Source organism: Ixodes scapularis, unplaced genomic scaffold (assembly GCF_016920785.2).
Source record: "Ixodes scapularis isolate PalLabHiFi unplaced genomic scaffold, ASM1692078v2 PGA_scaffold0__279_contigs__length_252992795, whole genome shotgun sequence".
Lineage (NCBI taxonomy): Eukaryota > Metazoa > Arthropoda > Arachnida > Ixodida > Ixodidae > Ixodes > Ixodes scapularis.
In genome coordinates, this window is record NW_024609835.1 from 96,752,634 (window position 1) to 96,769,701 (window position 17,068).

Here is a 17,068-nt window from a genome sequence, read left to right on the forward strand (position 1 = left end):
CAATATGACAAGCGCGGTAAAATAATAGAAGACATAATTGAGAAAAAAAATTTATGTGTGTTAAACGATGGCTCACAAACCTTCATTCGAGGATGCAGTTATTCAAGCGTTCTGGACCTAACAATTTGCTCACAAGATACTTTTTCTGATATGGTTTGGCACATAGACGTTGAAACGCACGGGAGTGACCACCTTCCCATTCTTATACAGTATTCAAAAGCAAAGTCTTTAAACCGGAAACAAAGGAAGATCAATATGACAAATTGGCGTAGCTTGCGGCGACTGAATACAATGCACTGCAAAAATATGGATACGTTAGAAGAGTTTACCTCGATTGTGAAGGCAAATTTTGATCGTGTAACTCGATCAATATCTGCCCCCGAAGGGTATGCGGGAATAGATGCATCATATGAAAAACTTAGGGCGATACGTCGTAGAGCAGAAAGAAAATATCGAAGGTCGGGGATGATAGAGGAATATAGAAAAGCTCAGCACGTCCACGACCTTATCCGCCGCAAGCTGAAACAACTATCCAGGCATCGATGGCGACAACTCTGTGCCAAGATGGCAGCTGTGATAGATCTCACAAGACAATGGAACATAGTGAAAACACTCCGTTCGCCAGTAATACAGAGGTATCCTCTTCGCGCAATGGCGTTATCAAGAGGAGTATCAGAATTGGTACTCGCAGAGCAATTTTGTAAATTACTGGTAAACTCTAGCAATGCAGCTCAGACTTTAAGGTACCGTGCATCGTGTGTAATAGCCCAAAACGCCATTGACTGCGATTTACATGGCTCCGATACACAAATGGATCGCCCTTTACTGCTTCGAGAAATGCAATGCGCCCTACAATCAACTCGAAAACGGAAGTCACCCGGTCCCGACTTGATAACATGGGAAATACTGGCGAATCTCGATCCGACTGCAACTAGCAACCTTCTCAAAATGTTTAACTCTATCTGGATTGGCGAAGCTGTGCCTGAACAGTGGAAGACAGCCAAAGTCACGGCTCTTCTGAAACCAGGAAAGACCCCAATGGAACTAACTTCGTTCCGGCCAGTCAGCCTCACTAGCTGCGTTGGTAAACTGTTTGAAAAAAAATAATTAATCAACGCTTACAATGGTGGCTTGAAACTACCAAAAGCCTTCCGGATTCGTTAGCCGGGTTTCGTTCAAAACGCTGCACAATGGACTGCATTCTAGACTTAGTCACTTCGGTGGAACACGAACGGCTTGGAAAAATTACAGTTGCCGTATTTTTAGATATTAAGCGAGCATACGACACTGTTAGTCATGTACACGTTTTACACAGTCTTCTGAAGCTCGGAGTTAGAGGCCGTATTTTACGATGGATTCAAAACTTTATTACAAATAGGACTATATTTATGCAGACAACAAATGGAGAGACCAGACGACACGTTCTCAAACACGGTGTTCCGCAGGGAAGTGTTCTCAGTCCAAAATTGTTTAATACAGTCATGGCTGAACTACCAAGTCGTCTTCCATCACCGATTAACGTCACAATATATGCAGATAATATTTGTATATGGATTTCAGATAGTTGTGTCGAAACATTGCGAAGACAACTTCAAACTGGACTCAACATCATTGAGCAATACTTAAATGAACGAGGAATGGACATAGCCCCTACCAAATCAGTGGTGCTCCCTTTCACCAAGAAACACCTTAAAGGACTTCAAGTCTCAATGAAGGGGCAGACACTTGAGCGTGTAAAATGCCATCGATTCCTTGGTGTAATCATGGATCAATGTCTTACATGGGTCAAACATATGGACATGTTGGTCGACAAAATAAAAAGAACAATAAACATCATTCGACATTTTGCTGGGCAAAACTGGGGAGGCTCAACAGAGTCCCAGTTAATTTTACACTCAGCTCTGGTAAGACAAACAACTGCTTACTCAATCCCAGCACTATCTGGTTTATCAGCTACACAAGAGAATAGACTACATCTCATGCTGGCTCGAAGTTTGAGAGTTTGTCTCGGCGTACCGCGTCCGACGTCGGGAACCCTTGTAATAGCAGAGGCCAAGCAATTACCAGTATCATCATTACGTGAACGGGAACTGCTGCGTAGTTTCCAACGAGTATTGACGCAGCACTGTAACCACCCACTTGCTGACGCATTATTGACTCGAAGCGAATCCTGCACTAGCTATGCGCTTGCAACATCAACTTTTCATCTACCCGACTACACGGTGTGGGTGCAACAACCTAACAAACCACCCTGGATATACCAGACTCCAGAAATTAAAATAAATCTACCAGACTTCAAATCAAAAGCAACAACGACCGCATTGGTCATTGCTCAAAGCGCCCTTACATATATAGAGGAAGCATATCCTGATCATATACATGTATACACCGATGGATCCACAAAGGAAAACGGATCAACAGCGGCATATATCATACCAACACTTCAAGTCCAAAACTCATACCGACTCTCCCACAGAGCATCATCAATCACGGCAGAGCTACACGCTATCCTCTCTTCAGTAGAGCATATAAGAGAGACAAGCGGTTCAAACAAATGGCTCATATGTACAGATTCACAGGCAGCACTTAAAACTATCAATGCAATAAACCCTCGAAGCCCAAACTCATCCCTCGTTTATAGAATTATAGAAGCTATCAATGACTGCCTAAATTCTGCACAAACAATAAAGTTACAATGGATTCCAGGCCACAGCGGCATCCAAGGAAATATGGAGGCGGACAAGCTTGCTACAAACGCACACACTTGTGACAGGGTCCAAATGATACCTTATGCAAGTACCGACATAAAATATATGATAGAGAATCACTCCAAAGAGATATCATGGGATATATGGTTTAATGATCGAGGTAGAAACTCTATATTATATCAAGTAGACCCAAATATTCTTTTTCCAGTTCAAAATGGCTTTTCAAGAAAGATCGAAACGTTAATACACCGCTTACGTTTGGGAGTAGCATACACGAATGAATTTTTGTATAAAATTAATCGAATAAATGACCCTAGCTGTGATTGTGGGCACACGACAGAAACAATAGAACATCTTTTCATGGATTGCCCTCGGTTCGACCAGAATCGATCACGACTGAAAGTACGACTGGACATCATAGACAACCGACCATTTTCTCTCAACAAAGTACTAGGACCGTGGCCTTACCATAGATCAGAGAAACAAGCATTTTCGGCAATCAGACAATTCCTGGAAGAGACTGATATTGTAAATAGTTACTAATGTTGGATGCATTATATAATGCAATACATATGTATATCTGTTCAAGTGATAGATATTGAATAACTTTCCATGCTCGTTGAACATTGTTGTGTGATAAGGAATGTGACATGTAAAAGACCGAACTCGTTTGACTGATCGTGTGACATTTCAAGTGGACTCAATTTAACCAAATAATTGACTGTTTTTTGTTCGCGGAAAAACACTTGTGTGTGTGTGGGGGGGGGGGGGGGAGAGGGGGGAGGGGGGAGAATGTATACGGGGTCATGTGGGATGTTCTAATTTTTTTTTCTTACCAAGTAACTGAATGTGGAGTAGCCGGCCATGCCTTCACGGCAGCCAACAACTCCAATTCCTTTTTTTTTTTTTGTCATTTAATAAAGAAAGAAAGAAGGTGGACAGTTGCATTAACGCGCACTGATGGAGGGGGCAGGTTTGAAAGTGAATAACTAAAAAGAAAAAAATTAGAAGAATTATAATACGTTTTAGGAAAAAAAGACCATGGGTAGAGCTTGCTTGTAATATATAGCAGTAATATTTATTTAAATAATATTTACTTTTCTAAACATTGCCAAACATGCCTGCTCGAACGACAAGTGTAAACATTTGGGGGCCTGTATCTCGTGCAGTGTTGGACAAAATAATGGATAAAAGTATTTAAGTTAAGTTACTGAATACCTGCTCCATAAAGTATTTAAAATACTACTCAAGTTACTTTCAGTGTAAAGTATCTTGAGTAGAGTACAAATACTTAGAAATGTATTTCAATTACTTTTGAAGATACGTCCGCATTGTGTAATTTTTATCGACGTCAGACACAACGACAATTATACGGTTGCGCGAACCTGGTTTACCTGAATGGTTTATTAACACGCAACAACACAAAACGGGGAAAAAAAAAGAGTATCGTAGGGCTATTTTATGCAGTCCAACTATATTTAGCAGGATATTGTCACGAATGACAAATGATGAGGCGGCGAATAACTGAATAAACTCAACGTTTAATTGGGCGAACTCGTACCCAAAACAAAATAGAGAAACGCTAGCGTCGCGGGCGTCGATGTTGGCGAAACAGAAGGATCGAGCGCTGGGGCGAGAGTGACTATAAGGACCGCTACCCGGAGCACCTTTTGTACCCGCGTGGGTTTCTGGAACATTCGGCTTAGAATGTTCGGCGCGTAGAACATTCGTAACTCGATCAGACGACAAGGTTTTCGAAGTAACGAGAATCTACAGTTGAGAGACTAAATTGAAGAGGAGTCCGCTCCCTGGAATCGAATCCGGGGCCTCCGCGCGAGAGCCAAGCGCGGTAGCCATTCGGCCACGCGCTCGCTCGGCAACGCGCGTGGCAATAGCACTGATAATTGTTACAACACATTTCTGGGACAACAAGAAGGGGAGGAGATCAGACCATGGCGCCCCAAGTGGTTAGCTTTAGGACTACACGGATGGGAACAACGAATACAATGACTCAGCGCTCAGCTGATGCATAACCGAACGCGGCGTCAGCGTTCGGCTGGATTCGGAGTTCGTGTTCTCCGGTGAGTGGGAAGAGGGTCTTTTTTGTTACCACTCCGGCCTGCATGAACAATGCAGCATGCAAGGTGCCCAGTTCAGCACAAAAGCCCAAGTGGGTCAAGCTCGCACCCTCTGATGACTGCTTTCGGGAGAGATCCGGCACTTAACGTCTCTTCGTTTATTGTTAGTATTTTTGCATTACACTGTGCCCCGGGCTCTATTAAAGAATATGACATGAACATGCCCACAAGGCCTGTGAGCATGTGCAAAGGCCTTGTGTTAGTTATACACCGAGGTGTGGGGGCAACAAACGGGTCAGAGCTCCTCGCCAATAGTGACATCACTGAATATCACGTCCTGCGGTGGACCTTAGGCGGATCGTTTAATTACAATCATAAGCGAACTTGGGACACGGAAATGAGTGAATAGATAACAAAGAGAACCCATATAATAGCCACGGCAGTGGTCTCACCTTCTTCAAGTAGGTGTTGTTCAGAAAGGCACTCAACGTTTGGGGACGCTTTGTTGGCATTTTGAGAGGTCATCCTGCTCGTTGCCCGTTTCCTGTCCTGTCCTCTGCTTATCAATGTTCGCTTACGGACAGTGTTCGCGACATCATTAAGAGACGGACTGACCACAAAAATAAGATAAACAACAGAAAACCTTGACGTTTTGCCGTAGCAGGGTGAAATATACAAAAAACCAAACAATATTTTTTGTCCACTTATCATTTTTTTATTTATTTATTATTTTCTTGACACTTAAGTCCTCACTGTTGTCGTAGGTCGTTTCCCGATCTGCGTCGCGCCTCAGGGTGGCAATCTTTACTTCCGTAAAACCACCCCTTTTGTTTGAGGATTTTTGGGGGGAAACTCAAGGAAACAAAAGGGCGCCTTTTGGAAAGGCGAGGGGAAAACCTCCATTGTACGAACTTTGGGCTGAAATATGACTCACAATCGGCAAAAAAGCGATGGTTTCACGAGCTGAATCAAAGTCACCGTAGCTAATTGGAGCTAGCAACAGGATTTGGTTGCTTGAAAGATTGTTCACGCTTACTCGTGCCATGCCCACGCCACTTCATACCGTAAAAGTCGGCAGATGGCGGAATGCCAAAAATGTATTTCAGATAATGAGTACAGGAAAGTCAGAAATGTATTTAAAATAGAGTATCAAATACTCTAGATCAAAAGTATTTGCAAGATACCAAGATACTTCAGAGTATTGTAAATACAGTATCTTGAGTAGAGTATTTGAGAGAGTTTTAATCACCATCATACATTTTTCATATAGTATTCTAATTATATATGATTATTATTTAAAATATATATTAGGTATCTGAATGATACGATGGCCGTGATATATTAAGGCAAACATGAGAAAAAACCAAACAACGAAAAATTAGGATGCGAATAAAAAAAATACCACCTTTGATTTTTTTTTAAATTTGGGTACCCGGTCATACTCTATTTCAGCATTCATTTCTATTAAAAAATGTTGCATTATTTGATTGAGAAAGAAAACAGAACTCCCCAAAGTACGGTCTTTTTACAAAGCCTACACTTAGCGGTGCCCTATGCGAGAAGTGACTCCGATTTCCAGTTTCAAGAAGCTAACACACATCTTTCATATATTTTTATTGAGATGAGGTCAGTGACAACTAGAGCAATCGGTCACACAGTAAAAGTGAGGAGAAACTATATACGGCATTTTACATACAGCGTACAAAGAGGTATCCTATTAGAGACTAGTGATTCGGGAAAAGATGATGCAGTGTGAAGTTTTACTTTCCGGTATATTTTATGTTTAGGATAAAAAAAAATATATCTTTACTTCCACACACAAAAATAAAGATAGAATACTGAAATTGTTTAGGTTAGCTATGATATTCCGGGGACAAACAATTTCAGCTGAAGGGTGCCGCCGCGCCGGACTGAAAGAGATTCGATACTCTCGGTTTAAGAATGGATCGTGGCAAGCCGAGATATTTTATCCTGGGCAAGGATAACGTTTCTTGAATCTCATATGGTGATCAGATAAAGGTTATAAGTAGGGTTCGGAGTTTTCAGTTTAAACCGATAAAAAAACGATAAAAGCACACCGCGATTCCATTTTCGGAAATTCGGTTTTAACCGAAAAAGGTTAGTTTGCAGGTTCGGCGTTTTCAGTTTAAACCGATAAAAGTATGTCTAATCCGTTTTCTCAAATTCGGTTTTAACCGAAAAAGGTGAGTTTTTTAGGGCAGCGTCGAGGTGGGGGGGAAGGGGGAAAGGGGGGGGGGGGGGGGACAGAGGGGGCTTTGCAAGGTTCGACATTGTGTGACGTCTTGGTGATTGCCCCCTTCCAAGGTTCAACATGCAACAAAAGAGGTCTTGGATTGGCCTTCGCGGGACATCTGTGTCGTTTCTGTGATCGGGCTTAGTGGGTCAAGTTCCCGGTCCCTCAAAAAAAGTTCGGATCATGCACTTCAGAGGACATCGAGGAAAGCTGCTAATTCCTTTCTTAACACCCTCTTCAAACTTCCCTGTCGTTCAAAACATAAATAAAATGTTTTTTTTTTCTTATAATTCCGCTGGTTCTTGAACGGTCATCACCTCAGACGGTCGCATCATCAGAATGGGAAGGAAAAAGAAGCGCGCTGAAGATTATGCCCGCGAATTCCACAATTTTGAGGTGCGTCCTGACGGAAGTTGTAGCGAAGACCACGTATGTATATGTGTCGTTATTCTTTGAGTGATCACAATTATCACAGATACAAGGATAATCTGATCCGGTGTCCGATGGTGTTTCTTTCATATCCACCGAAAAAAAAACGGTAAACTTTTTTGGGAATAAATATACACCGATAAAGACCGAAACTTGAATTTTAAAGAAACACCGAAAAAAGTATGCTGAATTTTTAAAAAATAAAAACCGAAAACGCGGAACCCTAATTATAAGCTATCACCAAGTAAAACAGTAGGTTATAAATAAGATGTCCCTGCACGCAAAATGAGCAGTCCTTGGGGAATCAAATTGGGCACTTTACGCTAAGGCCTTCCTCGATGCACCCACTTAATAAAGTGTTTTCTAACCAGATCCGACTGTCCGCGCTATATATATGTCTGATATGTCACAGGTTTCTTCTGTTGATGACTTGCACAGCCGCCGCGCGTGTCAAGACTGAATGCCAGGAAAGGCGCACACCGTCAACCACTATTTATTTATTATTATTATTTTTTTTGACGATACCGAACCTCATTTTTGTCCAGATACACAAGATGCACCCAGTTTCTCGGATAGAACGCTCACCATTGTCCTGGCCGTCTAAATTGCGTTTATTGAACGTTCTCTCAGATTGTTCAGCGTGGCCTGGTGTTTCACGAGACCGCCAACTCCGTCGCATGCATTTTCCCATATCCAGATGCAGAATATAACCACTGGGCTTGTGAACAATCATTCTGTGCAACCTGGTGATGGTAGCGATTCTTGAAATGACTGGCGGCCCCGTCACTTACGTACGTCACATATACCGCAACGTTGTCTTCAACCCACTCTTTCACTTTTTCTAGAGCGAAACACGTGTGAGCAGCGTCGTCACACAGATCCTCATTGATGATAGCAAAGCTGTTTGTACATTTTCTTGTCGTCACTACACATGTAAATATCGCAACTTTTTTTTTTTCTAGTGGTATGTGAATTTTGTCAGGAAGCGTGCACGATGGTCCAGTTTTCAGCAGTCAAAATTAATGACAATGCTCCTGCGTGTCATGCACTGTTTTTCATAGTACATCGATTTACCTTGCGTTTGTCGGATATGGTTGTGAAATATCCAACTTTCAACCGTTACCTTAGCAACTTTTAAACAAATCTCAAAACCCTTTTTTTTTCACAATGTCGCCGGATTTTTACGTTGTAAGCACAATCTCTTCATCCTCTGGGATGTGAAGTTCGCCGAGTGTACGAGAGGCCTTTTGGGCAGTGATCACAGACCTGTTAGTGCAGTGGTCTCAAACTCATTTGAGTGTGGGGGCCAGATATCCCACATCCGAGATGTCGAGGGCCAAAGTAAGATGGGGAGAGGGAGGGGGGAAGAGAGACTTCGTGCTTTATGGTTTTTGTAAACTCACAGCCTTGCCAGTGATATCTTGAGATTTGACTGGTTTTTAAGACCTGGTGCGATAAGAATTAAAATGACCCCGCCCCGCCAAACGTACTGGCATTTTTAACATGTTAATTAGAACAAATATAGCATTTTAATAGAAGAAAATACACTGCCATTCCAGCTGATGAATTCACCCAGGAATTACCAAGCTAAACATGTCGCTAAAAACAAAAACAATCAGTTAATACAATCCTGATGATTTTAACGACAATACTCGAACGAATACTGCTGTTTTAATGGTGATATATTTTTAAAGGCGATATTCCCGAGCTCGTAGCTTTACAGCTGAGATACATCCTTCAACAAATAGCTTGCGCTTGCAACCTAGTAGCGGAATTGTCGCATATTACAAAAAGGCCGGGAAGCAAAATTTAAATCTATAAAGGCAAATGAATATAGACAAGTATAAGCTATGTGAATACGTTAGAAGAGCAGAGTTACTTTTGGAGCGAAAAGTAAGCGAGGCGATGAGATCACTATGGCGCTTGCTATTTCTAGCGCTCGAGACATGGGATACGGTACTCGTAGCCGCTTGGGCCTGCGGGCCGCCTCCCTGCGAGTCGCGGACTGCATGCGGCCCGCGGGCCATGTGTTTGAGACCCCTGTGTTAGTGGATCGCACAGAAATGCTGAATTAATTTCACTAGTGTTGAATGTTGCGCCTGTAACGTTCTCTAGAGCGGCAATACAAAGGCAATAATTGGCGCAGCGCACACAAACGCACACTTCCTGGTGTGGAACACATTTGACCTATCTAGGGCACAAGGAATAAAATTTCGTTAGCCCAACGCTGGAATCAGGATGCTTGTCTTTGTATGCGTGAAAGGCCTCTCGAATTGAGCGTGTCAGGAACCGCTTTGGCACGAACATGTTCTCTCCGCCGAGCATGACAGAGATCACGTCCTTCTGGTTGGGACCATGGCGCGAACATTGTAGTTCGTCTTTCGTGAAGTACTCTAGGGCAACAGACACGTTCTCATGGCTCAACTTCCGCCTCGTGTGAGGGTCCGGCTCATACCACACGCCATGCTTTTCCTTACCAAGAGCGTAAACACTGTCGCCATGTTAACCTTTCCTAGGTTAACATTGCGAGTGTTTACGCTCTATTGTATTTAGGCGGGGCTCGACTATTTGGAGATTCAGTTGTCTGTCGGTGTGCCCCTTTGTGCCTGATATTATCGCCCGTGACGCCAGCGAGTGGGATGGCGAAAGGCACGGCTGCTCAGTAAACAGGCATCGGCGGTCATATTTTGCTGGTTGAAGCGAACCCCCATATTCTTGACAACAAACAAGAAAATGAGAGAAAAAAAGTGAAAGCCCTTTACAACTCCCTGTAACGCCGAATTAGAGCGCAGCTCTTGAGGAGGAGGAGGGAAGGGTACTGGGAGGGGCGAAGCGACCTGGGGGGTCACGTGACCTTGGGGGTCGTGACCTTGAGGGGTCACGTGACGATGCCGATGATGTCATCAGTGACGATGATGATGCGGACTCCTATGACGTCATCAGCGATGATGACGATGCGGATGTCGGTGACGTCATCAGTGACGTCACTGATGACGTCATCAGTGATGATGACAATGACGATGCGGATGCCGTTGACGTCATCAGTGACGTCACTGGTGACGTCATCAGTGATGATGACGATGGCGATGCGGATGCCGGTGAGGTCATCAGTGACGTCACTGATGACGTCATCAGTGATGATGACGACGATGCGGATGCCGGTGAAGTCATCTGGGAGGTCACGTGACCCTGGGGGTGGTCACGTGACCTCGGGAGTGTCACGTGACTTGGCAGGGTCACGTGACTTGGGGGTCTGTCGCGTTCGACCAGAACGGTACACGGAACCAGTGGAGGCAGAGGTCGAGCAAGTAGAACAATAAAACATATATTTGCAACGTAAAGAACACTAGTGTTATGTACAAGAAAGTAAATCCCAGAAGTCAAACCCTATCGGTTGCCGTGACCCAGTCCCCTGAATGTTGATCGTCACTCACGACCTTGAAATGCTGAAGCCGGGCCAGCTGCTTCTCGTGGTCGTCTCTGGGGTGCGATGTCGCTAGGTAGGAGTCTTGGAGGTCGGTGAGGTTGCTTCGCTACACTGGAGCGTAGCCAGTGGCTGGTGACCTCGCCTCAGAGCAGAGCCAAGGACGTCCTTCTCCAAGTACACCCTTTGCTTCTTATATCCCCTTCTTCCTTCTCTTCGGCCTGTCTGTAGGCCGCTCGCCCTTCCCTAATTCTTCTTTTTCCTTCACAATCATGACAGGGTCACGTGACCCTGGGGAGGGGTCACGTGACCTCTGGGGAGGGGTCACGTGACCTTGGGGTGACCTTGGTTACGCCGACGCCGCTCAAGCCGGGAACGGGCCCCTAAGAGCTGCGCTCTGAAATAAAGCCATTTACCCCTGTAACGCCGAATTAGAGCGCAGCTCTTGAGGAGGAGGAGGGAGGGGTACTGAGGGGAAGGTATACTCCTCCTCACCTCCTCATCCTGTCTGCTACTCCTCCCTCCGAGCGGCGTCGCCATTGTCTCACAAGGGTCACGTTACCTCATGGGGTCACGTGACCCCTGTGAGGTCACGTGTGATGTCATCCTCACTCATATCAGTGACGTCATCACTGACGATGACATCATCAGTGACGTCACGCGTCCCATAATGCACCGCGTGGTTACGCCTACGGCGCCGCCGCTCAAGCCGGAGACGGGCGCCTAGGAGCTGCGCTCTAAAAAATTTTATCGGCCGTTTTGCAAGAACTTGCGACGAGTGTTGTCTGCTACCTCCGTCAACTATTGCGCCATAATTGTGACCTTCGCGAGGAAATGATTGTTGCTGGCCACAGAAGACTCACGCAGAAAGGGAATAATTGAATATGTTTTTATTCTAGATATAAGTCAGGGATATATATAAAAGAGAGAGATGGAGATAGAGGGGAATAGAGAGGAGCATATAGTGTCATAGGACAATAAAATAAACAAAATTACCAGTGGCCGATGGCTGCAGGATCTTTTCTCGGATCACTACCCTGTAATATGATAGCTCTTTATACACATTAGTATTTTTTCTTCGCTTCTACTGTGTGAACGATTATAGTAATCAATGGCCTCATCTGAATAAAAATATATAAAATATATTAGTCTAATGAAACTGAAACTCAGTCACTTCTCGTATAGGGCTCTGTGTCACAGAAACCGGCTGTTCTAGAAACCGACGGGGGTCGTGCTGACGTCTGCGGAAGAATAATGGCCAGTGAAGTAAACGACCGCCTTCGGCGGATGAGCTCGCAGCCAGGCGCGTGTCAGGTTACGCAGGGAGCGCTTCGTTGAAGCGACCGCATGTTCGGTGTTTCTTCGTATACACAACCTAGAGTGGTTTTGGGGGGTATACACGTCTCTGCAGCCCCAGATTTACGAGGCGAGCTGGCGGCTCGCTGTTGGAATGTGTTTCTCGTCAGCGCTCGAATTGCCTGGCGGGTCTTAGTGTTTAGAAGAACCCTGCTTTAGGGTCAGGGGTCAGACCGAGGGGGCAACAACCTACCGTGGGAACAAAGAGAGTGCGGGAACCGCGGGGTCGCCAGGACTGGGAGTGCGAGAGAGAACTCCAAGGCGGACGGTCGCATCGCGACGTCGAGGGATGCGGCGAGACCCTGTCGACGGCCCCACGCCAGGCACCGGACGAAGCTTCCAGTGAGTGTGCGACCGCAAAAAGTGGGCGTGCGGGGCCAGTGAGCCGCGCCCACGGTGTGCCAAGCCACCCGCCGGAATTTCTCCACCTCGGACGGACCGCGCAGGGAGACGCCAGCACCTCTACGCCAGATGAGACTTTTTCTTTGCACTCACTTATTCTCCTATTTTAGTTTACCATTAGGACTCTCTTAAACTTAGTATTTTTCTAGTACTGTCTAGGCAACCCCGAGCATGAAATTGTAAACCGTTATACTGTGCGTACCTGTGCTTCTGCCGTTTGATGTCTACGTGATTTTTGCATATTATATAGCGCCTAATTATCTACCCTATCCCTTTCAAATTAAACGTCATTTATATATCTGACACACGCCTCCGTCTCTCTTCATTGGTAAGACTCTCCACCAGAGCGTGGCCCTATCGCTCGGTCAGCGGTCCCCTTCCTTCAAATCGTCACTCGGGAGGCCTACCGCCTTCCTGTGACAACCCCCCACTTAAGAATATTCACTCGTGAATATAGGAAACAGCACAAGAAAACGGCCTACACCACATATGCTACGGAACTAGTAGCTCTACTAAATGAAACGGCATCTCTGCACTCTACAGTAAAAGAAACACTTACAGCCAAGAGTAACACAGCATTCTGCAAAGCCCTGCCCCCCAAAAAAAAGAATTGTGGCACATATTTTGTAGCACAAAGTTTGCCGGTGATACATACTATGCACACATAACTAATATTTGTTTAACAAACAAACAAAAAAAAAAGAAATATTGCGAAATGCGACAAAACGTTGTGATACACACACTCGATAGTTTGGGAGGTTTCTCCTCGAGGTGCATATCAGCCTGGGCGCCTCGGGCGCCTAAAGCCGACTCAGGTAATCCGCTCCCACATTTTCGCTGCCTTTAATGTGTTGCACGCGAAAGTCGTACTCTTGCAGCTGGAGGCTCCAGCGCATAACGCGAGCGTTGGCATGACGTGTACGATTAATATACAGAAGGGGTTGATGATCCGTCTGAAGCACGAACGGTCTGCCATATAGGTAGGTGTGGAATTTCTGTATGGCCCATACCAACGCCAGTCCCTCACGTTCAACTGTCGCGTAGGCAGTCTCTCTCGGCAGTAGCTTTCTGCCTGCGTATGCTACTGGGTGTAACACCCCACCGTCCTCCTGAAGCAAGACCGCTCCAATGCTGTGATCAGAGGCGTCCGTCCTCAAGATGAATGGCTTTTCGAGGTCGGGTAACTTGAGAATAGGGGCACGCGCTAGCATCTGTTTCAGCTTGTTGAACGCCCTCTCGTGCTTATCCTCCCAGTCCACCCGATTGCTGCCGCCCTTCCGAGTTAGGTCTGTCAGGGGGGCGGAAACCTCGGCGTAACCGGGAACAAATTCCCGGTAGTATCCGGCCAGTCCCAGGAACGAACGAACTTGCCGCTTGGTCTCGGGCCTTTTTGCAGTTAGGATCTTGTCGACAAGTCCCTCCAGTGGAGCCATTTGGCCTTTGCCCACCTGGTGTCCCAGAAAGGCCACCTCCTCCTGCCCCACCTCGCATTTGGTCGGCCTCACCGTCAGTCCGGCGTCCCTGATTCTCCCCAACACCCGCCGGAGCGCAGACAGGTGTTCCTCCCACGTCTCGGTGGCAATCAAAACATCGTCGTAGTAGTACCTCACTTCTGGCACTTCGTCTAACAGTCTTCGCATGAGTTTCGTGAAAACCGCAGGGGCAGTCTTGATGCCGAAGGGCATAAAGCGGAACTGGTACAGCCCGGTTTCAGTGGAGAAAGCGGTTTTGTCTTTCGACTCCTCAGTCAAAGGGATCTGCCAGTATCCTTTGCAGAAATCCAGTTTGGTGAAATATCTTTTCGACCCCACATCAGCGAAGAGTGTGTCGACCCGGGGGATCGGCTCGGCGTCGGAGACCAGCACGTTGTTTACTCCTCGAAAGTCGACACACAGCCGGTGCGTGCCGTCCGACTTCTTCACGACGAGTACGGGGGAGTTGTAAGCCGAGTTAGATCTCTCAATGATGCCCATTTCGGTCATACTTTCCACTTCTTTCTTGATCGTCTGACGCACGGCAAAAGGCAGCGGGTATTGCCTGACGTTGATTGGCGCGGTTGTTTTCAGCTCCAACCTGCATTCGGCCAAATCTGTGCGTCCAGGCAGGTCCGAAAACACAGTGTCGAACTCAGCAATTAGCCGTTTGGCTTGTCTTTTCTGCGCCGCTGTCAGTCCGTCAGAAATCACCACGTCGAGGCTGTCTTCTTTCTTTTGGAGGTTCAGTAGTGGCATACCGCATTCCTCTTCCCTGTCAATGGTGACCACCGCACACTGGCTCACCTCCGGTTGTTTGGTGTGGACTTCCCGTTCTTCATATTTCTTTAGCATGTTCAAGTGAAACAGCTTTGTAGCGTGTCCCAAGTTCACGGCATAATCCAGGTCCCCCTTCCTTGCAACAACATGGTAAGGTCCTTTCCACTGCATCAGCAGTTTGTTGTGATCCGTTGGTAACAGGATGAGGACCTTATCCCCCACCTGCAGTGTGCGGTTGCGAGCTTTCTTGTTGTAGTGTTGCTTGTAGCGGGCACTCGACCTTTCCAGCTCCTCGTGGGCCACTCGGCAAGTATTCTCAAGACGGTTTCGAAGCTCGAAGACGTACTGGTACGTTGTCCGGAGCTCAGGTTCTAGGGACTCGTTGGTCCACAATTCTCTCAGAACAGAAAGGGGACCCCGCACCTGTCGTCCGTAGAGCAACTCGAACGGAGAAAAGCCAAGGCTGGCCTGGGGCACCTCCCGGTAAGCGAAGAGAAGGGGGCCGAGGTACCTATCCCAATCCTTTGGTTTCTCCTGGCTCATCCGCTTGAGCATCATCTTCAACGTTCCATTGAATTTTTCCACCAGCCCGTTAGCCATCGGATGGTACGGCGTCGTGTCTGGCGCATCGACAGCAGTCGACTCACTTCGCGCATGAGATCGGAACAAAAATTGGCACCGCGGTCGCTGAGAATTTCTCTCGGGACCCCAGTCCGAGCAAACATCTCTACCAAGGCCTCCGCCACCCGTTCGGTGGTTATGTCCGGGAGCGCTACGGCGTCCGGGTAGCGGGTTGCATAGTCCACCATTGTCAGAATGTATCTGTTTCCCTTCGTCGTTGCCGGTGCGAGGGGTCCCACGATATCGACAGCCACCCGCTGGAAGGGGGTGTCAATAGTCGGCATCGTTCCGAGTGGCGCTCTCGACACCTTGCCCTTAGGAGTTGTCCTTTGACATTGGTCGCACGAGTTGACGAACCGCTTCACATCGCCTTGAACTCCCGGCCAGTAGAACTCCCCAAGGATGCGGTGGCTTGTTTTCTCCACGCCTTGATGCCCTGCCAGTATTCCGTCGTGAGCCATGCTCAGGACAGTGTCCCGGAGGCCCCGGGGAACGACCAACTGGTGGTATTCTCGCTCGCCCGGCGTCCGGAAAACCCGGAAAAGCAACCCAATCTGCATGACGTACTCATACGTGTTGCCACTTTTCCGCCATCTCCAGACCTTCCCCACGCGTTCAAAACAGCTCCTCAGGGTATTGTCTTTCCTCTGTTCCTCCGCCAGTTTCTCGGGCTTCTCAGGTTCGCCGCCAATCAGCGGGACCCGAAGGGGAGTACTCGTCTTTTTCTTCTGCTTGTTGCTCCTCGTCTCCACAGCTGCGGTGACGGGGGATGCTTCCTCTTCCTCTCCGCTCCCCTTGGGTGGCTCTCCTGCATTCTCTGCCCTGGGCAGGTTCCAACTCTGATCAGGGTCTCCCGGGGCGCGAACGTTCGGGATGTTTCCGAGGATGACATCATAAAGCGGGTTCTCCATGCACTTGGCGATTAGGTCCCCCGTGAAAAAGGGCGTGTCCACGTGCACCCTTGCCTCAGGCAGGATTCGCACAGTGCCGTCTACTAGATAGACGGGACTCGACTCTCCCGTCAGATCGGCCTCAGTGATCAAACTTCTGCGCACCACCACAGTATTACAGCCGGTGTCCCTTAGGACGCTAACTGTCTTGCCTTGGATTTTCCCTGCTGTGACCGGCATATTCGTCATCGGCGGCTCCGGCTCCGACACCGCGTTCAGGACAGGTACTTTCGTCCCATCCTTGAGCTCCACGTAGCCCCCTTGAATACAACTTGCGGTTGTATTTCGCGACTCTAGGGTCTCCCTGAGACCGGAAACCTTGTTCTTCTCATGGGGCCTACTCCAACACAGGCTTGCTGCGTGTCCGGTCTTTCCGCATTGTCGGCACGCGATGGACTTCTTGGTGGAAAAGCCGGCCCTGCAGTCAGCGGCCAGATGTCCAGTTTTATCACATAGGAAGCATCTCCTGGGCGGGCGCGAGCTCCCCGAAGGCCTTGCACCTTGCTTGGCCCGTGTCGCTTCGTCAGCCCCACCACTCTTGCCGTGAGTCTCCTGTTGTTGTGCCTCTAAGTACCGGTCAGCCAGCTCTGCCAT

General features: G+C 47.2%; 1 protein-coding gene across 1 annotated transcript; it reads right to left on the minus strand.

The window, feature by feature from the left end:
- Window positions 1-12,105: 12,105 nt before the first annotated feature.
- Window positions 12,106-17,068, minus strand: LOC120850792. Its single transcript, XM_040223464.1, has 3 exons — window positions 15,551-17,068; window positions 14,636-15,461; window positions 12,106-12,134 (listed from the first exon to the last, which is right to left on the minus strand). The coding sequence occupies exons 1-3, from the start codon at window positions 17,066-17,068 to the stop codon at window positions 12,106-12,108; spliced, it is 2,373 nt and encodes a 790-aa protein (XP_040079398.1).